The following is a 27,560-nucleotide window of genomic DNA, read 5'->3' as shown; positions in this document are numbered from 1 at the left end:
GATCACTTAACAAGGAACATTTTATTCGTGTCAGGAAGCATGAGGGAAAGGGAGGGATGGACAAGTCATCCTGAAGGATTAAATGTTCACGCCTTGTATCATACAATCTCAAATAGAAATCAAACCTCATGTCATAATGGTAAGCTGAATCTAGAAAAAGTATCCCTTACTTCAGTAAAGTAATAACTAGGAATACTAAAAGAGGGGTAAACACTTATAGTTTTAAGTCCTGCATGTAAAATTGTATTGAATTAGCAGCAAATTGATATTAAGATATGTAATACTTAAGAATCTAATTTGTAAGTACTCTCTCCTCCTAGTAGAACTGGTCGCTGTCAATATATCAATGGAAAAACAGTCAAAGAAATAGTTTATAGACAAAGTATGTGGGTGTAAATTTCTGTGTTGAACACCTGGCGAATTGTGAAGCTTTTTTTTCTTTCTTTGCTGTTGAATATTCAAATTCCACAGCATGAAACACTGGCTGTTGTAAATCTGCAGCCCCGATGACATCACAGTAACCACCAGGTTCACTGGTTTGGATGTTGGGAACACTTCAGTGTTCGGTCGAATGGACATTTCCCTTTCTGACTGTGGGTCTGTTTGGCAGGATGGCGCTGGATGGGATCCGGATGCCTGATGGCTGCTACGCTGATGGGACGTGGGAATTGAAAATGCATGTCACTGACCTGCACAGGGACGTGTCGCTGAGGGTCACCGGGGAAATCCACATCGGTGGAGTCATGCTCAAGCTCGTGGAGAAACTAGGTATGGATGACTGTCACTTTCATGGCTGTCTTCTCACATAAGCAGGAAGTGATACTAATCCACTGGGCCTCGGCTCAAACTCCTCTTTTAGGTTTGTAGATCCACAGCCCCCCCCCCCCCCCCTACTGTATCAAGCACTGTTCTGTAGCTGCAATTATGCATTTGACAAATTTTGGTGCAAGAAACCTAAAGGAGTCCTCTGTTCCAGCCACTTGAACACTGCTCCGTTTCATGGAGGTTGGAGAAAGTTCCATGGCGGTGGCAGCATGACTTGGGTACTGTCAGTGTGTTGTGTGTCGATGTCGCTCGACAACCAAGCATTCCTGTTGCACTCCAAGGATTTATTCCCTCCCCATGCTCCCATTTTTAGCTCTCCCGTTGGAGCCCGGCATAATTGAGTTCTTTGTTTTCTTCGACCGGCGTTGCTGCGCTCCATCTACGCTAGAAGTGTTGCTGCCGTGTGTGGGACGACATGAATTCATTGGTTCTCCCCAAAAGACTTCGCTCAAGGCTTGGCCTTATCCATTGTTTGAGTTATGTTAGCTCTTTTTGTTAGCAGTCTGGTTGAAGGGTATGACTTTCCTTGATGGGACACCTTCTTTGTGTCGTAGTGCGGGGGGAAGTGTTTCAACAGTCGCTGTTTGTGTGGTGAAAGTTGGATCAATTGGGTGTATCCGAATAGTAACTTTTATTATTAGAGAGTTCCCTGTTCTGGGGCTGTGTGACCATCGGTAATGTGGGATGGGAGCTGACTGTTTTTGATCTGTGCAGGATTCCGGTGGCTTGAGGTCGTCATGTTTGACAGTAGTTTGGATTTTTCAAACATGGCTTGATGTTGATTTCTCCAAAGAGAAATAACAGGAAGTAGGAAATGCATGATAGTTTCTATCTTATCAGAAATAAAAGTCTGCCTACCTACGGGTACAAATAAAGTAACCTTGAAATGTGATTCAGTTCAAGCCTTGTTTGCTGTTGTTAAACTTATTTAAATCCTTTCTGCGTTGTCATAATAAAATTGCCGCCATTGCACTAAAATTAGTTCACTGAAGCATGCTTAAAGCTAATAGAGGTGGAACTTAACGTTTGTTCCCCTTGACTTCTTTCACAGAGCGAAAGGAGATTGTTTTACTGAAATTTCCTTCCTATCCTGAGTCAACGGGTTGTTTTGCATTGTAATCATTAACTGTTCACAGCATGAGTGGGGGGGTCATGGAGATGGGAATTTGCTGTGCCGATCAGAAAGTGGATATTGTTGCACAGTAGGGCCTTTCACGGTACTGATTACCTTGTTGCGAGAAACCACCAATCTTTGAAAGTGGCTTTAGAGAAGAACGAACCCGCCCCGTAGCCACATGTGTTCACCTCTTTAATGATGTCACCCAGTGATGGGTCTCCAGATTTCTGGGATGTGCGCGTTCTGCATGGCTACTGTACACGTACGCAAATTTGCACGCATTTCCATGTGGTACTGTCAGAAGACACGTAGACACCACGGGGTTTCCACAAGCAGTGACTTATTTGGAAAGACGCCCTGGTGCAATGACACATCTTTCTCTCCCTCTCTCTGTCGCTCTCCCTCTCTCTCTTATGCAAAATGAATGACATTATGTTTCATGAATTGTTTCCCATAAGGCAGTTGGTGCTGCTTTTTTTGGGCAGGGGGCAGTCACCATGCCTTTTTTTTTTGTCATTTGTTGAAATAGCCTTCACTTTGTGTGAAAATGTGCTGACGTGCTTCCCCTATTTGTGTGTGTGTGTGTGTGTTCATTTGTTTCCAAGTGTCTGTGGGCGTGTCCTGTCCACATGTGTCCTACATCTGTCTTTCAACTCTACCTTGAAGCTGCAGGTCTCGTCGACATTGCCGGCATAAATTTGGCCTTTGATAATGGATTAAATAGACAAATGCCAGGAAGGCACTCAGCTATTGATCACAGTGGTGGATGCTGCATCCATTTCCCTTGCATCCCTTCAGGGGTGTGGCATTTGAAGCCAGCTGATTGACTACCCCTTAGTCTCCTGACCCTGTAATCTTTTCATCCTTCATTTACTTACTTATCAATGGTGTTGTCGTACTTAGCTGAGGTTTTCCTAAAGTGCTGCTCTCCCCTCTACAAGCTAAAATCGGGCCACTTCTAAAGGAACACGAACGCTGCACCAGCATTAGCTGGTGGGATTTTTATTGGATTTAAAGGTACAAAGCTTTAAAGTCTCACAAATTGTTGCTCACAGTAATCGCTTTATTTCTCCCCACAAAAATGCTGCAAATTTCTTTCGATTGATTTTTAGAACCATGAAAAGAAAGTTTAAGGGCTGTAATGTAGCTCACAATCTTTCATTCATGTTCAAGGGCTGTGGGAGGAGTAGATTACACAAACATACACAAACGCACATGTGTGCAAAGTGCACATAATTCTGCTAAATGGTGACGAAGGACTTCTCAGAACAGTAGTTTAAATGACTACATTTGCTCAAGGGTATAACTATACTATATAACTTGTTGACATGAGAAGTAGAAGAGGTGAGCACAGTCTTGGTCTCCGTCTCTGCCTTCTAGCGGTGTGATGTTAGCCACACTGCTAGAATTCCATAAAAGTATTCGATGAAGCAGGAAATGACTTCCAAAGTTTGGCATGCTATTCTCTGGTCACTGCCGTCATTGCTGGATTCTCTGCCTGCTTCCACTACCTCCCCGTCTCCTTCTCAATTCTCCTTTTTCCTTTTCTCTCCCTCCTTTAAAAAATATTTCTCCAATTTCTTTACGTTTAGGAAGCTTACTCTAACGCCATGCAATCATCACGTTGCAAAGCTTAAATAACCGATGGCGTTGTTCAGTTTGATGCAGATTCTGCTGACTGAAACGTTCCATAAATAGGACTTGCGCAAACCAATTGGTCCAGCGTGACTTGGATAGTCCGTGTGGATGTTTCCAGTGAGTGGCCTGCAGTTTCTTTGCTGCACCATCAGCCAACCACAGAAAATATTCCCTGCATGTTCGAGAAAACGTGCGCTTCATATTTGCAATGACCTAGATATTCATATCCCAAATTTCCTCGTTCCTTTCTGCGGCTTTTGGGAGCAAACATCAATATTAGCCATAATGTCTATTTTCTTCCTCTATCTCTAGGCGTCTCTAAGCGAACGCCGGATATTGTTATAATGTTCAGTTACAGTAAAATTAGGAGTGTCCTCTAGAGTAGCATTTCAACATAATTCTTCTGCTGGGCAGAGGTGTAAATTCGGTTTCCTTCTCGTGGTTCCGATGTGCTTTTTTGTTGGAGGTTGCAGCGACCAGGGGGAGATGACTTCGGTTCGACGGAGGAATCCAGGTTTCATTAGGAAACAGATGCGATCCAACACAGGATGCTCAACTTCCTTTGTTTTTGTTTTGTTTTTATGTGCCTTCTCCCTTGCATTCCTGCCTTTCTGTCCCCCCAAATGAGGAGAACAAGACTCGAGATCATCAAGTCGTATCTGTCCGCATTTGGTCAGCGCTTACAAGAGACTTGCAACTCTGTGTAGAACAAACCAGTATTCCTTTTAATAGGTGGCTTTCACCGCTCTCCCTCACACCACCCTGCCGTGCCACACGGCTCTGGTCTACCGCTTTGCTTCACGAGAGCCATTGATTATGACTGTGGAGCCCTCCGTAAATGCCCGGCATCATGAAGTGAGAAACCGCCTGGCAGCCTGTGTGATCCAATCTCTGACAGGAAGTAGTTAGCCCAAGTAGCGGTCCTGCCCAGGCCACCAACTTCCCGTTACACTAGCGAGATGTTACAATGATTGTGCTGGAGACCTCTGGCCTATATTTACATGCATAGTCATTATTTTCCTGTGTGTTAGATTTAACTGTTGAAGCCCATGCTTCTGTCTGCCTCAAGTCCTTCACTTCACATCCAATTTAATCCAATGGCTGCTTTTATCTTGACTGATGATTTTAATTGGTGATGTTTGGCATCTAAAGGGTGCATTGGAGCACGCCTTAATGCCTCCTCTGCTTCTTGTCACCTTTTTTGTACAGTAAATCTAGTGTAGGGAAACGTTAGAGCAGCTTATTGTTGTAACACACCTGCAACGTCAATAGAGTAAACTGATACTGCGTTTTCTCGCATTTCATTCATTTAAACTAACCCGCTTTCCCCCCCTGTCTCTCCTCGTTCTCTGCACTCCCTCTTCCAGAACAAAGCGAGAGAGGTGTTTGTTGTCATAATGAAGGGACAAGGCCTTATTTAAAATGGTTCTGTACAGAGGTTAAATGGTTTGAATCTACTCCTCTAATAATAGTAAATGATCAAACTGAAAACAAGCCGAATCTGTATTATCAGACAGACTTCTCCCTTTCATTCTTCACTGCAACAGAAATTCTTATGATGTGTTGGAGTAAATTAGCCTTTAGGTAATGTGACATTGCAGTATGATTTATGCACAGAACACCTACTGCCATGTTGATACCATAAACCCTAGATTGTTAATCTTGTCAGACTGGCTGTGAAATACCAAATATAAAAAGTTGATTTAAAGCAGCAAAATATTATCTAGTAATGAATAAATCAGGTAATTGTTTTCAACACTACTGTAGGTTGTCCAGACTTGGACCTGCACTCATCCACCATCCACTATTTCTGAATTGCTACCTCCATAAAAACAGATCTCCTCAGAGCATCAATAGAAATTCTGTGAGAAGCCGTGGAGCAACTTGAGTTTCCTGTTGAACTTGGAGGCAGCAATCCAGGAGGACGTCTGGCAGGATGCATGGATGGATAGAGTAGGCAGATGAATATTATTTATCTGCTCCATTGATCTTAGTCCCAGTACTCCTTTGTAACGTCATTATTTTTCCGTGTCCCTGAACAAAAGCTGTTTCAGAGCAGAAGGAGACAAACCCGTTCTGTTGTCCTGTGTTTGGAATATGACACAAATGGATACGAACGATCTGTCTCTAAGGAGGATTCCTCTAATGGCCCTTCCTCGCCGCTCCTAATGCATCAAAGCCAGAACTGTTGCACTGCCTTTCTGATTTTTGCTGGGCTGGTTGGGCATTAGATGGAAAGCGTGTATTGCACTATTGAATAAATATTGTAATGGTAAAGCAGCAGAAACACAAGCTTCATTTTGAGTTGATCGTTGTGCTGACATAGAATAGCATCTAGATCCGTACCGGCGGTGTGTGTCTCTGTATGTGACGGCGTAGTTGCTTTATGCATTTTAATGCCAGCCATGACCTTTTTAAAGAAATTCTGTCTGAACAGAGAAAATGACCCAGACTGACCTTTTTTTTTTTTTTTTTTTTTCTGCAGCTTTAAATGTCAGCGATGAGTGTCCCGTTGTGATGCGATTGACTTCCAGCTGAATCTGGCTCTGATCTGTGCTGCATATTTAATGCAGGCGATAAATGCATGTTATTGACTGTTGGCAGGGATCTGAGCCACGCTTTATGCCCTGATATAATCTGAGCTAATCCTGTTCAGATCTGTTTCTCATTGAAAGGGCTTGGCTTTTCATGGCATTTGTTATAGAATGCCAGAAGGAGTCATCTCAAATACATCAGTCTATTGTGCAGCGTGGATTACTCTTTGGTTTAAGAGCAATGTAATCTCACGGGATTGTATCTCTTGTTTGCCATACAGATATTATTATCCGTCTCTATCATACATCAGACACGTATGGCATTTGAAGCTAATGCTATTTGGTGTGAATAGCATGGGGGCGTGTGTCTTAAAGCCATTTACAGTGGATCTAATTTAGGGACAGCTTAGAACAGTTGTGTGCCCCCCTCTGTGTTTGCTCGTCAATACCAGCCGTGTCAATACAGAGGATATTTTTAGAAAGAGACATGTTTTCATATTGTAGAAGGCGTATAAAGTGTGAGCGTGTATTTTAAGAGCGAGAACAAGATGACCAAACGCTGTCGTTGGCTTACTCCGCTGTCCTGAGGCGTCAACCTGGAGTCGCCAAGGAAACTGCACGACTGTTTTTACCTGGCACCACCGCAATGTATTTATCATCTGATGGCTGTAGTGTCCCTGAAGGTGACCGTCTGGTCTCCAACAGCTCATGGAATACAGTATACCCCCTGTTCATAAAGAGCTGCAGAGTTGTTGGTCACTTTGGGTGGAGGAACAGTCCCGTGCAGCAGCAATGATTTTTATCTTTTGAGCCGGAAACCCCTTCGTCACATCCAGAACTGGAGCAATTCATCGATTAATTGATTAGTTGGTGGAAAAACTCTTAAATCACTTATAGCTCTACTGCCAAATACTTGGCCTTTGCCTCCATTTGAGGGTATTGAATGCCCAGCAGATGAATTAATAATGAAAATCATTAATTATAGCCCAAGTGTCATCATGGCTGGACTGCAGGCTGTGTATGCATTAAAATAATCAATTGATTGGTCTGGATATGATGAACTGAATTCATCTGGTATATATGCATCCCCAATGTTCAGTCGTCCTCCATTCTTCTTATCGCTCCCATTCCTTCTTTCTCCTCGGTCAACTGACCCCCCCCCCCCCCCCTTCACAGACGGGCTTCCATAAACAAAGCTGCCTCCTAATGTAAACACCAGAGATGCTCCAAATAGGTTGAGAGCAGAAAGGAGGGATGAAGAGGAGAGGGAAGGAGGGACCGTTTCCTGTGTCATCCGCATGAAAACCTTGCATGCATTTAGCTTTCCACGTTGGTGTTTGTGCTTTTATTTTGACCGCGTTGCAGAATAGTCTATATCAAAACCATGCTTTTGTATATTCTTTTTAAAGCATGCTTTTTCCTGTTGTATTTGGTACACAGAGCAGATGGAGCGGTCTCGGTCAGAAGCTGCAGAAATGATGGTGGCAAATGAATGAGAGTAACTGAGTTGGTTAAAATTTATGGATCAATTTGTCGCGTTAAAGCGCACACGCACTCAGCTGATGCAGATAATGGATGGATAAAAACACTATTGCTTAGACGAATCCACAAACCTAACCCTAACCCATCTTTCTCATCCTGCAGAGGTCATAAAACATGGTTTGTCCATTCTGTTTCCCCTCCCCTTGTCTTTCAAGCCCTCCTTTAACACGCACACACACCAATCACTCTTCTGCAGAGCTGTGGGTCCACATTTAATGCACCCAATTACTTAGCCCCCGCTTCTCTGGCTGTTGCATTACGTCAGGCTTGGCAGGCTGTATTTTTAGCTCGAACAAGCCGGTGGCCCTTGCCCCCTCCTTCTCCGTGGGTTCTGTTACCACCTTGTTGCCGAAAGAAACCAATGGACCCCTCCCCAAACTGCTCTCGTCCAATCGCAACAAATCGAACGACTGCGCAATGACACAAGCCAGCCAAAAGGAAAGGCCGTGTCAATGAATGTTTTGCTCATGGGCGGCGACAAGAGAAAAGCAGAGCGGAGTCCATTTAGAGCTCGTTGAGGGCAACATGGAACAGCCAAGATTTATATTCATACCTCCCCACGAACTATACATTGGTCATGCGTGCTGAGTGTGAGGATGTTTCTGTGGAATGTGGCGAAGACCTGAGCGCCAAGCGTGAATGCAAGGCGTTGTGCGTTGCTCCGAGATGCCAGAAATGACAAGGTTCTCAGTGGAAAAACTGTGACTGGAGTCAGGAGAATATATTCTTGTCTATTTTCACATTTCACATCCTTGCTCCCTCATTGTTTGAGCTTTAATAGAGACGTTGCACGTTAGCAGGAGAAGTTTCTTTTTAAACTGGCAATGAAGCTGTGATGCATCGGACCAGAGCGATGACAGCCAGACCCCCCCCCCCCCGCTGCCAGAGTAACTCAAAGGGCATCAGAGAGAAAGCTGGGAATGTCCTTACTCGAGTAACAAATGTTTCCCCCCTGGAGTAAACGGCATAAAACTAAACTGCTTGACAAACAACCCCCCCTTCCAAGTCCTCGCCCCCTTGCCAGTCCAGCACCTAAGCCCTCACAATATGTTCATTGAGATGCTGGTGGTCACTTGTCTTCTATAAACTGTTATCTTCTCCCGATGGAAGGTTGCTTTCCTCACATCACAGCAGTCCTGTGTCCGGTCTTAAGCGGCCATTCTGTTTATTCTCCCACTTACCCCCTAATCCCATTCATTCGGCTGTAAAACGAGGTTGGCACGGGAGTGTCTACAATGCATGGGGGCACCTCTATGTAAAGCTACGGTCATGGCGAAACAATGGCAGCACATGGAAGCAGAAGGCCAAACAAGGTTTGGGTTGCCATGGTGCCAAGCTGCCGAACGTATGGAGGTGGCTATTGAGTCGGATCGAGAATCGTCATCCTTTGTTACAATATTCCTTGCAAAGAGAGCGGAAGCAAGGCTCACGCATCTGTGGGGGATTGTGGATTCCAATGTTTTCTACTGGTTTGTGCTCTAAGCGTCATAAAGTAATTTGCATTATGGCTGTGGTTTTTCCATTAGTGGCTGCAGCCTCTGTAGAAATGCCACATGACATGATGTGTTGTCAGCCTACAATAGAAAATGGATGTGAAAATGAAGCCCTTGCTTCATGTTGGACCTCAGGAACATTCATATGTCTTGTGCTTGGCTGTCTGCCGTCGTAGACGAGTGCATGCCTTCCAACGATCTTATTACTGCAGCTGCATGGAATTTAGAAGCGCTTCATATTGACTGGTTTGATTAATGACTGGTGATTCAGGAGGACCCAGACGGAGACTGAGGATAGGATGGAGAAGCGATGATGACGTACGTGGGTGGAGGAAATGAGACTCTGCTTGGGAAGTGCCGGAGCAATGACATCACTACCCGGAAAGAAACGGAGGGATAAGACGGCCTTATTAGAGCCTCCCGAACAATGAACCAGAATCTGAGCATAAAGTAAAAGACGTGCAGTTACAGTGTGTAGCTTTGGGCTGCATCCTTCCAGAGCAAAGACTGGGAGCTATGGGGGGGGGGGTTAGGTGGTTTGTATCTGCTTCAGGGATCACGGTGCAACCTTGGAACAAAGGAGGAGGTAAGAATCTGATATCCCCACAGTGTCACGCAAAGAGCCACGTCTTTCAGATACACAGATGTCGCCGCCCCTTCACTTTGACCTCACCGCCCCTGTGCAAACACCCCCCCCCCCTTTCTCTGCCACAAAGACCCTCTGTCCTGAAAAGACCTGGATGCATTGAAATGATCCATTCAAAAGTTGATGTCTTTTCTTTGCAGTGATTCTTAAAAACACGTTCTTCATCTTTTTTCCCTCCATAGATGTGAAGAAGGACTGGTCAGACCACGCTTTGTGGTGGGAGAAGAAGAAGACATGGCTGTTGAAAACCCACTGGACTTTAGACAAGTACGGCATCCAAGCGGACGCCAGGCTGCTCTTCACGCCGCAGCACAAACTGCTGCGTCTGCAGCTGCCCAACATGAAGCACATGAAGGTCAAGGTCAACTTCTCAGACCGCGTCTTTAAGGCCGTGTCTGACATCTGCAAAACTTTCAGTAAGTGGAGCAATTAACCGGAAAACGCTCGTAGGTTTTGTTGATGTGGAAAAACGGTCGCATGTGAGCAGATGTGTGAGTGGCTGGGGTTTAAATAGTACCCAAGGTTCTCATGCTCAGACATCAGGGACATATTCCATCGCTGGCTCCACCCTATCCCGTCATAGATCTGTCAGAGGTCGCACATTGGCCTGCATCGACTTCTGACCCGCTAACGCCCAGACGCCACCCTTTCTCACTGCAATTTAGTCACCGTCTCCAGTGGGGTTTGCAGGTTTGTGGAACACCCACCAATATAAGTCCTTCCATTAGCGAGGGTCTTATCACACCTGTTGTGTGTGTGTGTGTGTGCATGTCGCACACACAGGCTGCTCTGATTTGCATCTACAAGCAGGGCTTGTCTCTGCACTTAACCGAACAGAAATGTTAAGTTTTCATTTGATGGAGCTGCTCTGTGGGCCTTATGACAAAATAAAGAGAATAAATATTGCACATTGAAAATGCAAAAGTGGAGGCAGGGATGTCGGGATCGAGGGGGTGGGAGTAGTTCGGCATGTGTCTGTTGCTTCTGTAATAAATTAATTTCTGCTTCAGTTGAGGACAAATTTGCTTTTTAGTTGATATACATGCCGCAATGCTTTTTGATGTCTTGCCCAAAGAAAGCCGAACTAGCCATAAGTGCAGTCAGAAAGCTCTTAGCTGGAGCTGTGGGACATGACAGCTGACTTCCAGCTGGTCTGGAAGCCTGGGACAACTTTGAGTTTGACCATTTCCTGTGCGGTTTCTGCTGACTCCCCGTGCAACCGAGAGAATCAGAGCGAAAAGGAAGAGGTGAGGCCTGTCCAACCAGCCTTCACTCCAGACAGCAGAACGGGACGGGGAAACTGAGATAATACAAGATGGAAACCCGGAGGAAACCGCTGGAGATTTTAGCTGACCGTCTGGCTCCAGTTCTTTCTTTTTATACTTTTTTTGGGGGGGGGGGGGGGGGGGGGATTTTGGGTTTGGTGTATCTCGACAGAAGCTACATCTTGTTCCAGAGCATTTCAGAGTTCACCCCTCAAGTGAAGTGTTTGGCTGGCTTCTTTTTTTTCATGATTTTAGAGGAGACAATCTAAAAACCCTGTTCTTCGTTCTCTTTCGTGCGATTCAGACTCAGAAGGAACATGTTTTTTGAATTGACTGATGGATGCTGGAAATTGAAATGAAGAAAAATCTGCTAATCAATATATTTGATTCGGCTCCAAACTTCTGTATGAATCCCTAAAACTCTGAAGCGCTCATGTCTGAATGAAGACTCATTCAGACATGAGCGTGTCCCGTCTAGACCTCAGACTTACTTCCAACACATTAAATACACACATTTAAACCTCCTCCCTCTTCCAAGGAGGGCCGCTTTACTCTTTCCTTGAGCCAGATCACAAAATGTTCTCTTCACTACTGATGAACACATGACTGGACTGGGAGCCTGATGAGGTTGCTTCGCTCAGCAAAGCAGCACTTCAGGGGAAATCAGAGTCAGGCGTCTCCACTTAAGTTTGGTGGATTTTTTTCTTTCTTTTTTTTTAGTCAGCACTCTTTTGCTACCATATGTGGGAAAACTGAGACACAATAGGAGTAGCGACAATTCTGCAGCTTTGTTTGGAATGGATGAAGATTGAGAGTGCGAGAGGAGCATTGAGTTGACAAAACGTATCGCAGTGAAGTTTAGCCAAAGCGCCATCTCCTCGAGAAACATTTTCTGTCCTGGACGATTTTATTGTTTTGGGTGAGCAGATTTATGGCCCATCAATACGGACCGAGTGTGCAGCCCACTGTTGACACAACACAAGAGGTGCAGTCTGGCCTCACCTTCAACTCTTGCTTTTACATTATCTGTCCTTTAAGCCTTCTGTCATTGGATGAAGATTACTGACACTCTTTACAAGAAGCTGAGATCAATTATCATTTTATTCTTTTAGTTAGTAAGTAGTAAGTAAGAACACAAAAATGTAAGAATGCAGGGTAAACCGAACGTCAAGTCGCTTCTTTAATTGTATTTTTTTGTCCATGTAGGGTCTGTTTGTACGGCAAACCTCAGTGCTGTAAAATCAAATTGTGACAGTGTTAGTGATTGTTCTACAGCTGGTCTTGCTCAGGAGTTCCAAGAATGACATCATGCCGGCCAAAATGGCTCTCTGTCAACTTCTCCTTTCTGGCTCTGGGCTCAGTTTCTACCCAAAGTCTGCAGGATGGAATATTTCAATCGAATATTTCCTTAAACGAGCGATGGAAGTTATGTCAGATGCTTTATTGGCTTATTAGTCTTCCCATTCCTTGATGGTGCTGACAATGAGCTCACAAGCATGAACACGGAAAATGACGTTGTGAGTGCCACATGCCTGTGCTGTGGGACACGGTTCTACCCATGCACGCATATTTTGATACACACTTGAGTTTGTATTTGGCCTGCTCACACAGCTCTGTGGGCCTCCTGCACCTCGCATGGCTGTATAAGGGCACAGAGATTGTGCTTCACCGCTGCAGCGGAGCAGGAACGAAGGAGGAGGGAGGTCTAGAACGAGAGAGGGGGGTGAGTGCTCATCTGGTAGTTCTTAAAACGCCTGGAATGCTTTTGCTTTAGTTACGCGAACCAAACACGATTTCTCACCCAGCCAAGACATTCTCTCTCCCCTTCTGCTCGTAAGCCCCCCCCCCCAAAAAAACCATCCTCGATCCGCGACACCTTTGAAATTCTTCGTCTTTAGAACATTTTGGAGAAGACCTCTAGTCCAGGACCGGTTATCCTAGGCTGGATGCGTTTTCGCTGTCTTGCTGCTGCATCAGGAATCAGAACCGGTCTATTACTGTGCTGGGTGATGGTTTCCCCAGGCTCCGAGCTTAAGGGATGGAAGGAACAGAGAGGAGAGAGGCAGCTCTGTTTTAGTCATTATAGGCAGTCTTACCGTCTTGCACTCAACTCGCGTACATTTAGGATGTTTATTTGATTTCATTTGTCAGGGGTTATTTATTTTTTCTCTTCTAGAGTAGGAGTCCCATTCTTCACCTCCAGCAACTGAATACTGGTTTTATGTTTCAGTGAGATGAAGAAGTGAAGGGATGGAGGAGGGCAAGAAAGAAAGAGACGTTGTGTGCTCTGTCTCAGTTGGGGATTACGGTTAAAGCAAGATTTGTTGGGGCGCCTGAGAAAAGGGATTTGCAATTTTCCACCCCTCTTGTGCACAGCTGTCAACAATCCGTACCCAATTCATTCCTCCTTTATTCCTCCTTTTTTGCTTTCTTATTCTTCTTTTACCCTCAACTTTATTCAAGTTGGGATATTAGCTTCAAAAGAGAGTCCGAGGAGGTTCAGTGATCTTTGCTGTTTGTTTGTTTGTTGTTTGTGTCTGTGTAATCAAGACAACACCATGTTTTAACAGATTTCAATGAAATGTTGTGGAAAGGTTTTCCCTTTGGAGGGGACCTTGTAATTCGATTTTGAGTTATCTGGAATATGGTGCAGATCCAGGAACTTTTTTTTTCTCTCCCTCAAATGCCACAGTAGTGATGACATCACACACCCTAGTTTTGCTCTGATTGGCTGTGTTTATAGTGACATTTCTGGGGATCCATGTGAGATACGTCATCGCCATAGTGGGCTTGGCGGAGGCATGTGCTCCCTGACTGCTCTCACGTGGTTGGATTGAAGCTTAAAGTTTAACTAAAACAAGTGATTTGTTTTGCAGGGATCTGCTGTAAGGCTTGTGCTAAATTATCGGTATTCTAAAAACATTTTTTTGCTTGCTTTCCCTCCAGATATTCGCCACCCAGAGGAGCTGTCTCTGCTGCGTAAGCCCCGTGATCCCAAGAAGAAGAAGAAAAAGTTGGAGACAGAAGAAGATGACCTGACGGTGGAGGGTCCTCTGTTAACCCCCGGATCAGGTGAGCTGGTGGAGAGATTGTTATTCCTGCATGCAGTGAGTGAAATATAAAACCTTTTTATTTCACTGTGACCCTATAATTTCCCTCTAGCGGCGGATTGAGTAGCAGGTTCCAGCGGTTGCTATGAACAGCTTTCTATTCTTGTTCTTGTGCGTGATCATGCCTGCGGTTCTAAAAGCATCCACGATAACTCCAGATTGCTTCGCCCTATTTCTGGTGACCAAATATGAATGTGAGCATTTGAGGCCCTGCCTACTGATTCTTTGGCAGGGAGGATGAAGAATGGTTGGGATTCCGCACATTGTTGGTCACGCTGCCATTTCAAACCCAAACCAGGCTAGGCGGCCGCCTGTTATACCGGCCCTCCGCTCTCCTCCTGCCGGTGATAAGCAGGCAGGCTGTGCTGCTGTCGCAGAGTTAGCATGTAGCTAACGCTGTGAGGCGGCGTGAATGGGTCTCTTTGTACGGTTGGAGTCTGCCATGCCCTCGGCCTTTTAATGGATTAACATTCTGATACACGCTCATGTGAGTTGGAGAGTCGCAAAACGCAGGCGATCATTACCGGAGTTGCTTCATCAAGTGCGTGAAAGAGTTCGGATCAGTGGGCACCTGCGGTTTTGCATCATGTGTTGCAGAGTAGTTGTGTTTCAGCAGGAATTTGCAGAATCTGTTTGCCGTCACCCCCCCTGTGTGTGTGTGTGTGTGTGTGTGTTTCTCTATTGTGTATGAATGCCATAAACACACCCACACACAGAATCTGCATCCTCCTTTATCAACACTGACGTGGGTGGATGCTGAACTCTGCTGTCAGAACGTGTACTTCACTAATTATTTATGCTAAAATGCACTAAATCATGTAAAAAATAAAAAAAAATAAAAAAGATTCTCAGCCACTACCCTTTGATGACGCCTCCTTTTGGTCTGCACACGGATCGAGTTCTCCACAGATTGGGTTCTTTTATTTCCTAATCCTCTGCTACTGCTGCGGCTTAGCCGTGGGTCATCGTGCCAGTACACCAAGTCCCTACTGGCCCGCCACATGTTGATCCGCCCCTTGAGTCGAATTATTTTTCCTAGCTGTCAATGTCAAGGATGACGCTCCACATGTGGACGGTGCTTTATCTTTTTTGCTTCGGTTTCTAGATGCATGGTTGGGCCACTTTGACCGAAGCCTTGTCTGTGTTTTCAATCAGTCATGCCGTGTTGGCTGGCTATGAATGGGTGGATGGAAAAGACTGAACCTCGCTGCTCGTTCCAGGGTGATGAAGGGTAAACTGAGTCATCACTCAAATCTGAAACTTAGCAACTGGCAGTGTCCCGTGGAAATGCTACAGATCTCACCATCCATATATTCCTCTGCTTTCCTCTTCTTACCGCCTGTTTTCTCAGGGTCTTTAAAATCTTAAATCTGTCCACTTGATATTGTTTGTTTCCGTTCCATTTCCTCCTTCCTCCTCTGAGCGTTTTATTTCTTTCTCTTACTCTTTCTGCTCTCATCCTAGCCTCTGAGATAATATACATCGGACCTGTCAAAGGTAAGCTCTCCTCTTCCTCTGTCCTAAAGCCCTGCTTCCTCACCTTTGCCTTTCTGCCCTCCGCTTTGCCCCAAACATCTGGAGTGTTGAGGTCACATGACATCTGTGTGCTTGGAGACTCAGCAGACAAGTCACTTGACTGTCCTTCAGGAAGTCAGCTGATTTGTGTGGTCACATGATTAAAGCTCTGCCTCATATCAGCTAGATCAGAGATCTTTTCTTTTTTGTTTGTTTGTTACTTATCACTTTTGGTTGGAGTAGTTGTTGAGAGAAAATTACAGCTAAATTATTATCACATGTTTTTGTGGGGCTTTTTCCTTGATTTACTTTTTGCCTTAGGAGCCCTTGGTGGTCCGGTTCCATCCGTCTAAGCCCTTCAGGAATCCCCAGTGTGGGAGCACTAGGGAGTCAAGTCACGATAACATTCTTAGCGCCTCTTTTGCCTTTACGGGAGACTCCGTAAACAGGATGGAAGTGGCCTAGTTGTGTCTGTTTTAATGAGCTGCCAGCATTTATTTTTTATATCTCTCTGGATATTTGGGATTCCTCAAGAGACCCTATGGGAAGTGGGAGTACTCTTCATGACCCGACGAACCCATTAGGGAGGCATTGAGGAGAAGCCTTAAAAGAGCGGCTGAATAGCACCCTCCCTGCACAGGACGGGTGGCCGTAGCGGGGCCCGCTGTTCTCACGACCTCAGCCTATGTACACAAACATCCACGTGCAAAGTCGCAAACATTAGTCGAGCCCCTTTCCTCATTTCAGAAGGGATTTAGCGGTTTAGCTTGTGTTGCTTCTTGACCTAGACCCTGCAGAGGGGAGGGGGGAATGTGGGCCAGAAATAGTCCCACACGGCAAGCCAACAGGAAATGCAAATGAAAGTTTGGGTGTTTTAAATAGAAATTTGAACACCAAAGGAAATATAGATCATATTAACCTTTTAGATTTAATGTTGCATTGAAGATGGTTTCTATGAATTCTCCTCCATCTTTCCCTCTCCCCTTTGTGGCATCTCGTGCCGTAGTTTGCTGTGTATTGCATTCCTGCAGGGTTTTTGACTGTGAATAAGTGGGTGACTGACCATGTTGGACAACATCTGCATCCCGCCATCAGCAGTGAAACGTGGTCGAAGCCACTCATCTGCAAATTGTGGGTTGGTGGTCACATGGTGGCGTTAACCGCTAGCTATCCTGCTAGGCTGCAAGTGTGTGTTGATGAAGAAATGTTCATTGTTTTTTTGTTTTTTTTTACAACATAAAATAATAGTATGGTAGTAATATTTATTCTAAGACTGATTTCTTGTAGGGCTTCAGCATTAACTGTTGATGGTTTCATGGTTGTTGTTGTTGTTGTTTTTTCAGGGAGCATCTACTCCAGTCCAGGTTTGTACAGTAAGACCATGACCCCCACCTATGACTCCAGAGATGGCAGCCCCCTATCACCCACCTCTGCCTGGTTTGGGGATAGCCCCCTCTCTGAGGGAAATCCTGGCATCCTTGCGGTCAGCCAGCCGATCTCCTCGCCAGACATCCTGGTCAAACTCTACAAGCCCCAGTCCCTTCTGGATAAAGCCAAAATTAACCAAGGGTGAGATGAACCTTACTTTCTTACTGCTCTTAGTAAAAATGATATGGTTTGAGAATATTTATGGCCCTACTGCTGGTCAGAGTACGTCCAAAAGGCTGCAGATAAATTGTTTCATGACATATTCTCATTGTGCATGCACAGGTGGTTGGACTCATCCAGGTCTCTGATGGAGCAGGATGTCAAGGAGAATGAGGTGTTGCTGCTGAGGTTCAAGTACCACAGTTTCTTTGACCTCAACCCTAAGGTACATCCCGTAGAGTACGCAATCCAATATCACCTCACACAAAAGCCCCAGAGGCATTGAGTGACGTAATTGTAGTAAATGTATCAAATATACTGTATGACAATATTCTGACTAACGAAAGGGGGGGGGGAAACAGTAACTGTTCATTAGGAGTATGACTATTCTAGTCCTGTGTGTGTCAGCGAATGTTTGCGTTATTTATTTAGTCTTGGAGTGTGTATGTGTGAATATCTGTGACCGACCTCTTGACAGTACGATGCCATCCGAGTCAACCAGCTCTATGAACAAGCCAAGTGGGCCATCCTGCTGGAGGAAATTGAGTGCACAGAGGAAGAAATGATGATGTTTGCTGCCCTGCAGGTAAAAAAAAATACACGTGTGTGTAAGTGTGTGTCTGCTCTTGACTTTCCTGTTGCGGTTGTATTGTGTCAGGATCTGAATTTTCAAAAGACGTGCAGTACATTTTTTTTCCCCCCCCCAGAGGTCAGTGGGGTGTATTGCCATCTCATCCACAAGCTAATGAATAGGATGGGTTTTCAGACTCGAGCCGCTACTCCTGCTGCACGGTGCATGCTAATGGTTTGCTTTTGAGCAGCGATGCAGACTGATTTAATGGGGATATTATCACACATTCTCCCTGGACTTCTCAAGGTGCTTCGGCATTAATCAATTGCCTGAATATCTGACATGGAGGAAAAGGGGGTCGTTAAAGATTTCAGACACATTCACTTCTCTTTTAAGAGCATTTTAAAGTGTATCGCGACCTGGAGAAATGTCAATGATATACAGGAACACACCCTTTAACCCCCCTCAGGTAAGTCCTTTTTAGTGTTTCTGGTGGGGTGGGGGGCGGTGACGCCTTTTGGTATTTCTCACCCTCATGAGCAGTGGGGTGGCAAGACCTCAGGACGCCACCATGTCTTCATCCACAGGGTAATTATAGAGCATCTTGGGCCACAGCACCCGGGACCTTGGAGAGAAAGATACTGTCTCATAGACCTGCTCACATTCCTGTAAAAGCCCTCTGACGTGCGGATGTTAGGATGCGCCTCATCAGTCCGGTTTATAATTAAACATAACTGGTTTCTTGTTACGCTTCCAGAGAGACGTACGAGTCTGAGTCGGGTGTTTAGCCTGGAGGCTATCGTTTCACTACCTGCCTGTTAGCACTTGAGTAGCTACTACTGGGTTTCAGCTGGGAGCTCTGAGCTTCTAGTACGGGTAGATACGCAGGACCTATATAAAGAAGAATGATCATTCACATTCAGCATGCTACTGATGTTAGCACGCTGTCACCTGGACGTTTCGCTTAAATCGGCTAATCTGTGGTGAAGGAACGTAAAGCCAACCTCTTGGTTTAAAGATAGCGCTTTGTACCTTTCGCAGATAAACACATGCGCAGCGAGCACTTATAAATACAAACAGGAAACACGCTTCCTGGGGTTGCGGCTTTGAAACCATGATCAAAATGGAAGATGCGGAGGAATGGAATGTCATGGCGAAACCCTTTTGTCCCACATTTCTGTAACCTTAGCTGACTAAAGCTTTGCGTATCTCTCTCAAACCCTGCCCCCCCCCCCCTTATCTGTCGCTGTCCCGACAGCTGTTCATTCATATATTGGTGGGGGTTGGCGATGGGTTGACATTATGAATACCGTTTGTCAACAAGCTGTATTTAGTGTCTGTGACTCGCACTGTGAGGGAAACGCGGTCCGGTTTTTAGCAACGGTTCCATTCTAATGAATTAGCGTTTCCACTTTTTACGAGGATGCCTGTTATCCCGACCTCGCAGATGTTCTCACTAAAGATATTTTCAGAGGCCTGTTGAGGTTCAAAGGCTCGATGAAAACATTTTGTCCTTAACAAAAGTGCTTATTCCGGTTTAATGAGTCATGATCACTTTGTCTGGTCCTGAAACCGTTCTCTTCTTCTTCATCTCTGTCAGAATGAAGTTATCGTTTCATCTTTAGGACCGATATAAAAACACACTGATGGTTCTTTCTAGTATAAATACCAACACATGTTAAGTATTTATGCAGCCGTTAACACAGGGCAATTCACTTTTATAAGCCAAAGTTGGAGGGTTTATTTGCCGTAACACTTTGAGCAGGAAACATTGATCAAAGTCACTCGAGGAAGGTGTTTGAACCGCTGACTCTATCATCCTTTACCTTGGTGTTTGGTTGATATTCACTAGAAAATATGGCGTTTTCTTCTATCTTCTATGATTTCAGTACCACATCAACAAGCTGTCAATCATGTCGTCGGACAACCACATGAATAACAGCGAGAAGGAGGTGGATGAGGTCGATGCAGCCTTGTCAGACCTGGAGATTACTTTGGAGGGTGGAAAGACGACCAACACGCTGGTATGACGGCGCCGCCACCGCTCGACTGCTATCCCGATCAACTGAGTGTCGAGATGTGTTTTCAGATACTGTATTAGTTCTCAAGTCAGGTTTTAGATGGTCATTTTCCATGTTGGCGTGTTCACATTGTATAATTTGTCTTATATATATGGGTTTTGAATTTCCTTTACTGACTATCTAAAGCAATCCATGCGGGGGACAATGCTGTTTCACACTGTTATTTATTAAGCCTTCATCTGACAAATATTATGTACTATGTAATGTATAAACCTAAGACTTTATCCATTGTGACTGTAGCCCCGCCCCCAGGACGGATCAAGTTTGTACAGCTTATCTGAGGAAACTGTGCTTGGAGATGTTGCATATAAAATGTTGTCTTTAATCCACTGAATAGCGACATTGAAAATGTACAAAGCTTAACCATTTTCCTAATCACTCCCTTCCCTTCTAGGGTGACATCACATCTATTCCTGAGCTAGCTGACTATGTCAAAGTCTTCAAGTAAGTCCACATCCAGAGCCTCCTAATCCCACAGGACTATTTGCAGTTTCACTGTAGTCAAGAACAACTGTGCTTGGGTTCATGCAAAGTTTTCATTTGTCCAAAAGATGCTGAATCAAACGACAGAGGTGGCGTCTGGTCAGCATCACTGTAATTGGATGTGTTGCTTTGCCAGAAGACATTTTCCAGCTGAGCTTTCAGGCATTACAGCTGCGCCAAGCAGATTTTAGGCTTACTCATGTTTTTGCCTTTAAGCATTTGTTGATAAGCAGGTGGCCTCTGGAGGTTTGTCTTATAAAGTGTAATAAACCATGTGAATCTTATTGAGAAGCATTTCCTTTAATGGAGTTCCATTAATGTCCAATCGTGGCTCCTTTCCTCTTCACCTTGCTGACTTTGCACTTGAGACTTTTCCTCTGCTTGTATTTAGTTGCACTTTTTTTATTTGCATCTTTCTGACAAGTTTCTCTAATCATTTTTATTCTGTGTTTTGCAGACCCAAGAAACTGACACTGAAGGGCTACAAACAGTACTGGTGCACATTCAAGGATATCACAATTTCCTGTTACAAGAGTAAAGAGGAGGCCCATGGGACCCCAGCTCACCAAATGAATCTTAGAGGTACTAATGGGTTCATGTAACATTGATACATTGTGCTTTATTTTTAAGTATATCTATGACCTTTAACCTGTTTCTTGCTCTGCGCTCTGGCTTCCATGTGTAGGTTGTGAGGTTACTCCAGATGTGAACATCTCTGGTCAGAAATTCAACATCAAACTGCTAATCCCTGTGGCTGATGGCATGAATGAGATCTGGCTTCGGTGTGACATGGTAAGACTCGAGGCCCTTTTTTAACATTTTTTAAAGCAGTTACAATCATTTCTCATCTCTTCATGGGATTTGAATATCAGCATTTGACTTCCCTCTCCAGGAGAAACAGTACGCCCACTGGATGGCTGCGTGTCGCTTGGCCTCAAAAGGCAAGACCATGGCCGACAGCTCCTACAACCTGGAGGTACAGAACATTCTGTCCTTCCTCAAGATGCAACACATGAACCCTGACCCTCAGTTCATCGAGCCGATCACCACCGATATCAACCCGGAGTGCCTGGTGTCCCCGCGCTACCTGAAGAAGTACAAAAACAAGCAGGTATGTGTCTGAGACACATTTAAATGTACCTTTGGCTTTAGTTGAGAGCAGCATGGATGGTCAAGTATGTAGTTACAAAGAGACAGAGCGGATCTGGTCACTATCTGGGCCGGTGTGTAGTTTCTGGAAGGTTGTTTACTTGTTTGATGAGTCTGTTGTGGAATTAAAGCATCTGATGCTTCCCAGATGGGCCGCTCCTGTGTTGTCTTGCATTGGAATGCAGCCTCCCTCGACTCCCACTCCTTTACTCTCCTCCTCTTCCTTCTATTCCTTCATCCCCAGCCCCCTCTTTCTGAGGGGAAACCAGGACAGCAGACGTCCAAACCACTCGGCATGCATGCAGGAGATTCACTCATGTCGTGCTGGAAAGAATAGTTTTTTTGTTCTAGACAAAACTTCTGCTATAACTTATGCTGACGTTAAAGTAATGTCATCGCCTACATTTAGGTGAATGAATGAACATTCCTGAAGGCATTTCAAAAGGTTTGAAATGTGCTTGTCAGATTTCTATTTAGCCAACAGGATGTTGTATGTAGAGTGGAGCAGCTGAGTACACGGCTGCCACTGTGGTGTTAGATGTGTGTGTGTATTTATGTGGGGGGGGGGGGGTCTACTCATAGCTTACTCACTCAATCTGGTTTTGTTTATGTTGCAGCAGACGTGGAATTTTTGCTCAAGGTTCGGAGGGATGTTGGAAGGGTGTTGCTGCACTAAGTGATGACTCCAACGGTCTAGGTCATATCCTGAAATATACTAGAGAGAAGTGGACTGAAGGATATATTTAGGTCCTGTAAATGCATGTTAGCATAGCTACAAATCAGGCTTTGTTATAGTGAAGAAAACCTGGTTAGATGGGCTCTGCTGATCGCAGGATTTAGCCCTTCACATGGAGCTACCAGTACTGTCATCTGGACATTTCCCTTCAGAGCATTGTTAAAAGTTAAAAATGAGCCATGCCTGGGAATGCTGAGCGGGACAACTGTCTGGGAAAAGCCAGTCCACACTCCCTAAGATGCGACCCCTCCCCATCTCCCTTGAACTGGACTTCCTGTTGTGAGAGAAGTCCCTGGAGCTCCAGGCAGACACACAGGAACCTGTAGATTACTCTGACCGCCGTGGCCTCTGGCCAAATCTGTTCATTTAGATCTGAGAAAGCAAAGATTAAAGGCACAATAATATACTCTTGCAGCAGAGACGTGACTCTCCTTTTGGCGCTACTTGGCGTGCACTCCCATCTGGTGGATCGATGTGGAATTACTAGAATGACTCGTGGTCATTCTAGTAAACCGTACAGCTTCATTGTCACTACCTTAATGTGACCCCAGCCAAATACTGTGTGACCACCCTCTTGTAAATTGCAGTCTGACTGTTGCTGTACTCTAAATACTGCATGCATCCCAACCTCCACTGCCACTCTTCCCATTTTACGTTTTTCAAAATTACTATGGGCTCTTTCTTTGTGGTTTTTGGATGTCTTCACTCGCAAAATTGAGCTTTCTTGCTTTTTCTGTCTCCAAAATGTGTGTGTGGGTTTTTTTTTCTCTTATTATATGCATCTGTTTTATTTTTCACCCTTCCCCACCTCCCATCTTCAGCCAGGCTATATCAGGGACTTGGTAAGTTGAGCCACTGGTTGCTTGTAAGCCTTAGATACGTACGTTTTGTGCATGAAGCATAAGGTCTGACACCTTGTTGCATCTGGATCATCTCACCTAACCAACTATAGTGCGTAGCGGGTAGTAGTCACAGTAGAATAGATTATTGTCGATCGTTGTCAATGTTTTCAGCAAACCATAAGACATGCAAATGACACGCCATCCTGTTGATGCAACATTTGGGCATCTTTGTGTAGTCATAGCCAAGTTAGGGACGCGCTTTGATATCCTGGGGGTGTTCAGTCGAATAAATAAACGATGCAGTGTTTTTGCATGTTTTTGGCTATTTAACACATTCTGCAAACTTAACATTTCTACAAAACATTTCTCAAATCCACCCTTTGGATTTTAGAGAGAGGGAAGCTTCAATGTGTATTTGTTTTTGTTGCTGACGAAAAGAGACAGCCAAATAATTTTGCTGCTGATGTTTTATTCTGAAACAAATTTCTGTGTGTGTGTCTGTACATTTTAGAACTCAGGAATGTTAAGTGTTGCGTGGGCAGTGAGCAACACCTAGTTCACTGGGATGGACTGTTTATTTTACTCATACCCAAGTGTCTTTTGGCTGATTTGTATGTGGCAAGTGCATGAACTGAGCCTGAGTGGTGACCCAGAGGCAAAATTTATGACCGAAAATGCTTATCAGTAATTATACAGACAATCATGCCTGATCCTCGATAAAGTCCTCCAGGTGGGTTACATAAGAAAACATTGGGCTGTGCATTTTCACTTACTGACCCAGGGTCAGTCAGGAGCTGCAGACATAGATGGACAATCACACAGATTGAAGCTGAATGTTAGATCATACGTTGTTCTTTTTTTTTGTATCTTGAAGATTTCAGCCCGGATTCTTGAAGCCCACCAGAATGTGGCCCAGATGAGCCTGATCGAAGCCAAGATGCGCTTCATCCAGGCATGGCAGTCCCTGCCTGAGTTCGGAGTCACTCATTTCCTTGCAAAGTACGTTTTGCTGCAACTGGAGAAAGTTCTATCTGTCGCCTGCGCTTTGTTTTATGTTTTAGTGGCTCAAATAATTTCATCTCCACGCTTTGATTTGACAGAGGGCTTTATTCCCTTTTCCAGGTTCCAGGGTGGAAAGCGGGAGGAGTTGATCGGCATCACTTACAACCGTTTGATCCGAATGGATGCGGGCACTGGAGATGCTATCAAGACTTGGCGCTTCAGCAACATGAAACAGTGGAATGTCAACTGGGAGATCAAGATGGTAGGGAATGCAGTTATTTCTAGAAGTAGTAGGTGTCATCAAACAATCTATTGTCTAGGCCGAGAAACCTACTCGGTTTTCATCGTAGTGTGACCGATGCGCCTCTGTGTCCTCAGGTGACTGTGGAATTTGCAGACGAGCCCAGCCTGTCCTTTATTTGTGCAGAGGTGGACTGTAAGGTGGTCCACGAGTTCATCGGGGGCTACATCTTCCTGTCCACACGTGCCAAGGACCAGAACGAGTCCCTAGATGAGGAGATGTTCTATAAGCTGACCAGTGGCTGGGTCTGAGCAGCCCTGGACCACCAGGCGGGGGGGTCACTAATTGTAGGTCAGGGGCCAGGAGGGGAGTGACGGAGAGTGGGTTGGGTGCTGGAACCACATCGTGTTGAAATTATTTTATTCTACCCCCCCCCCCCCCCCAGTCTTTTTAATGATTTGGAGCTGTGCTGAAAATTCCAGAACAGCGGCGGTGTTGCCATGGGTGACACCATTGTTACTGTGTGTGTGTGCGTGCGTGTCTGTGTATACGTTTGCACACACACACACACACACACTGTTTTATTTGCATTAATGCTGATTGAACCACTATCATTGTGGCGAATGCAGTCCAGAAGAACCATGCGGTTGAGCAGAAGCTTTCCAGAACCCTAAACCAAGAGGCTCCTCTCCTCTCCTGCGGTGACCTCTTGCCTCCCCTCCACGTCCGAGGGCCGCCCACTTTCGTCCACGATGACCTCGTAAAACCAATCAAACATCCAGATGTAATCCCAAAGAATATTTAATTTTTTTATTTCTTTCGCTCGCCATTGTTTGTTTCCTCCGACTCTTCTTGAAGAGGACTTTAGGAGCTGACATCAAACTCCCATTAAAGTGTATTATTTATCCTGAAAGAGTCCAATCAAAAGGGGGCGTCCGTAAACGGCTGCAGCCGCCGATGGCGGCGCTTCATGTCCATCCTCTCCACTCTATGGAGGTTTAATCCCTTTGTAGTCAGGTGGAGGCCCTTCTACTCGATACGGTCCTGCTAATGTTCCCTTTGCTTTAGAAGTATGTCGGCGTTGTGTCAGAGCTGGCCGAAGCGGTTCTTTCTCCTCTGTGTCGAGTCTCTGTTGAAGTGTATTTGTTTTATCTGACAGGTGTGACATTAAAGAGCCTGAGTTTAGTTTCGTATTTCAAAGACAGCTAATCCTGAGCATTCAGCGCACTGGGATGAGAGTCCTGTGGGTTTGAAAATCTTATTCAACAAATGTAAATGTCTCCTGGGGGGCGGGGGGGGGGAGATCACCTAAATTACTGAACTACTGAACTTCCTGTAATTTCTTAAAAATATGTTCTACATGAGTTTTCGGTAGTTCAGTAATATTTAGGTGATCTCCCCCCCCCCCCCCCCTTCAAAGAAGAATGTTTTCAAAAAAGCATGCTTCCAGGTCACGGAAAATCATTTGAAATTCCTTAAGTCTCATTGCTAAACTGCGGAGGGTTCGTCACGCCTTTGTTCTGCTTAGAACTCAATTGCCATTCTATTTCTCACACCATATGGTATTATATTCTATAATTATCGTTACACACCAGCAAAAGGTCATCAAGTTTCAACTTTCTTTTTTCTCATATATCCTCAAAATGAAGGATCAGGAAATGAAGTATTATTTTTTTGTAACTAATGTAAAAACACAAACATTTTATAGAATTGTACAGTTTTTTTGTTCCTGCTTTTGGGGAAAGGGTGGGGTGGTCATCTATCAACAAGTCTAGTATTCAGAAATTGTGCCTGCTTATGTGACTTTTCAGATGAAGATATATATGAAGATAACACTAGTCTCAAACTCCAGGTTTGAAGATATTTGTTGAGTACATAGTATAATAAAAAAACACACACATACCTTCTCAACGTGCTTTCCCCCCTTGCATTTCTGTTCATTTTGACTTTTTGTGGATGATGATGTCCGATCGTGGCCCTGAGGGGATTCTTTCCTCCCTGTTTTAGCTCATTCTCATTCGTTCTTTAGACTGACATTGATAACTAATGTACTACAAGGTTACTTCACTTTAGTGTCTGGCTTTGTTACAGCTGAAGTGCGCCAAACTGCCAAAACCTTGTTTTGTTTAGACCCTGGAGTTTGAGAAAAATCTAAAGTGATCAGAGGTAAGAGAAGAACAAGCCTTTTTCGTTGTTAGCCTCCAGTGTCAGGAGCAGCGGTGCATGTCCTGCTGTTGATGTTTATTCTGACTGTAAAAAAATGCATTTATTTTAAAAAAATAAAGTGATTTTTTATTTAAAAACAGATTCATCTTTCTTCCATAAGATCTTTTATTGTATTAACTGTCTCACTCTGCTTTAATGTCCTCAATCTTTTCCGATAAGTCAAACACGGAGGTATTGTCTGTTCTCCCTCTAGGTGGCAGCACACCTTTATCTGTGTTCCTCTTGTAAATCTCCAAACCTCCCCTCAGCTTTTTTCGCCCATTTCTGACCTGTTTACCTCACATCCCAGCAGAAAGCTGAGTGCCAGAATGGCAATGAGATCTGATCAGAGGATTTCCTACAGACGGTTTATCTGGTTCTGGGATTTTGCCCTCAGAGGACACGTGGCCGCCTGTCGCATGCTGAACAGCTGGGATGCAAAGGCGTGGGAAGTAGGATAACTTGGGACCTGCTCAATCCACCTGACAATAGCGTCTAACACTTTTTAGTTTCTCCTTTTTAAGAAACGATAGTGGGGCCCACATCTGTATTTCATCGCAGCAAAGTACAACCTGATCTGCTTGATGGGATGATGGCTTTTAGATCCCTCTGCTTTGAGGCCGGAAATCTACATCTGCTCCTTCCATTTTAACCGATCATTAAGTTTTACAGTCGTGTCAACGCTAAAATCTTGTATTTCAGCAGACCATGATCTTGTAAATCCCACCCTCCTGGCAATTGTGAGCTCAGATGAAGTGTGCAGCATCTCATTGGGAACATCAAAACACCAAATACTGGCGGTAGTGCCTTCTAAGTTTAATTCAAGACTGATCCTTATGTGGAATGTAGATGTTGAAGTGTAGCTGTGCGATTTCTAACGTAGCCTATTTAATCATCACCCTAAAATAACCTGATCACCTCAGAATTTTCCTTATGCTTTGGCTTCCTAAGAAATATTAATGGGAGGAAACTTAAAGT

At 44.7% G+C, this 27,560-nt stretch overlaps 1 protein-coding gene across 1 annotated transcript; it reads left to right on the top strand.

Annotated features, from left to right (window-relative positions):
• Window positions 1–24,818, top strand: fermt2 (FERM domain containing kindlin 2). The gene is made up of 16 exons (XM_068751648.1): window positions 1–139; window positions 611–768; window positions 9,978–10,211; window positions 14,007–14,132; window positions 15,635–15,667; window positions 17,029–17,254; window positions 17,396–17,498; window positions 17,751–17,858; window positions 19,733–19,867; window positions 20,319–20,368; window positions 20,865–20,989; window positions 21,093–21,199; window positions 21,300–21,518; window positions 24,009–24,133; window positions 24,257–24,398; window positions 24,515–24,818. The coding sequence occupies exons 2-16, from the start codon at window positions 612–614 to the stop codon at window positions 24,686–24,688; spliced, it is 2,064 nt and encodes a 687-aa protein (XP_068607749.1). The 5' UTR covers window positions 1–139; window position 611; the 3' UTR covers window positions 24,689–24,818.
• The last annotated feature ends 2,742 nt before the right edge of the window (window positions 24,819–27,560 follow it).

This window comes from Brachionichthys hirsutus, chromosome 18 (assembly GCF_040956055.1).
Source record: "Brachionichthys hirsutus isolate HB-005 chromosome 18, CSIRO-AGI_Bhir_v1, whole genome shotgun sequence".
Classification (NCBI taxonomy): Eukaryota; Metazoa; Chordata; class Actinopteri; order Lophiiformes; family Brachionichthyidae; genus Brachionichthys; species Brachionichthys hirsutus.
This window is presented reverse-complemented; position numbering and strand designations above follow the sequence as displayed.

Coding starts and splice junctions, on each gene's coding strand:
- fermt2 (XM_068751648.1), top strand. CDS start 612: ATGGCGCTGGATGGGATCCGGATGCCTGATGGCTGCTACGCTGATGGG. Junction 14,133..15,634: donor TCTGTTAACCCCCGGATCAG/GTGAGCTGGTGG, acceptor CTCTCATCCTAG/CCTCTGAGATAATATACATC. Junction 17,255..17,395: donor AAAGCCAAAATTAACCAAGG/GTGAGATGAACC, acceptor GTGCATGCACAG/GTGGTTGGACTCATCCAGGT.